Source organism: Perkinsus marinus (genome assembly GCF_000006405.1).
Source record: "Perkinsus marinus ATCC 50983 genomic scaffold scf_1104296958624, whole genome shotgun sequence".
Classification (NCBI taxonomy): Eukaryota; Perkinsozoa; order Perkinsida; family Perkinsidae; genus Perkinsus; species Perkinsus marinus.
The window spans coordinates 1-984 of NW_003206702.1; the positions used below are offsets into that span (position 1 = coordinate 1).

The 984-nt window shown below is 55.4% G+C and overlaps 1 protein-coding gene across 1 annotated transcript; it reads left to right on the forward strand.

The window, feature by feature from the left end:
• Positions 1-131: 131 nt before the first annotated feature.
• Positions 132-486, forward strand: Pmar_PMAR027805 (hypothetical protein; the record flags this gene model as incomplete). Its single annotated transcript, XM_002774250.1, has 1 exon — positions 132-486. A coding segment is annotated over one exon (355 nt), but the record flags the coding sequence as incomplete, so codon positions are not given.
• Positions 487-984: the final 498 nt, after the last annotated feature.

Genomic DNA, 984 nt, shown 5'->3' on the forward strand with positions numbered 1-984 from the left:
CGTCCTTCGACTTTTCACCGGGTGTGATCGGGGGACGGCTCGTTGCACGTGTTTGATTATCCCTGGTCTGTTATTATTTGGTTTTCGGCTCGTACTCGTCTCTAAGAGTGTCGGTGCTGAGACAAGACATAATGACATCCTCCAGCTCCGACGCCACACAGGCAGCAGCAGCAGCAGCGACTCTGGCGGCCGCTTTAGAAGAGCAGGAACATGAGGAGCAGGAGCCTCCACCCGCGGATGGTCTCGAGCCTAATCATGTTCAGCTCATTCGTAATACAGCGCTGGGAGTTATACGTAATGGAGCACAGTTCGCTGAATGGTTACAAACTAAACGCCGTGGAGATAAGCAGTATACCTTCCTTTTCAAAGGGCTTGGCCACGACTACTACCAGTGGTGCTTATCGAACCCTGAGGAGTGTAAACGACTGGAGGACGCAGCACAGGAGCAACAGGCTGATGACGCTGAGTCGGATTCTGATGCTAGCAGTAGCAGTAGCCGTTCTGAATCGAGGAGGAGCTCTAGGAGTTGGGATAGGAAGCGACGATCCAGATCTAGGTCTCGCGAGGATCGTAGCCGGCGTCGTCGTCCGCGGAGTCGATCTCGTCGTAGTAGGCGGTCGGGCAGCAGCAGCAGACGGAGGTATCACTCGAGGCCTCGCAGGAGGAGGTCTCCCCCACCATCGTCGTGGCGAAGACGTGATGACGTTGAATCTAGTCGCTATAGGAGGTCTAGATCTCGTAGGAGGTCGCGCACGGCCAGGGGTAGGGGTCGATCTGGGTCTAGGAACCGACGCATTGAACGGTCGAGTGAGTCTCGAGAGAGGTTTCTAAAGGCAGCTCGAGAATGGTCGATTGAGCGAAGGAGGAGATCGGAAAGTAGACTAAGGAGGGTGAAGGAACGAGAAGAGGAAAGGGAGAAGGACGTGCCAGGAGCTACCAAGTCAAGGCGCCACATTCCGTGATCGTCAGCTGCGTGGGTATCGT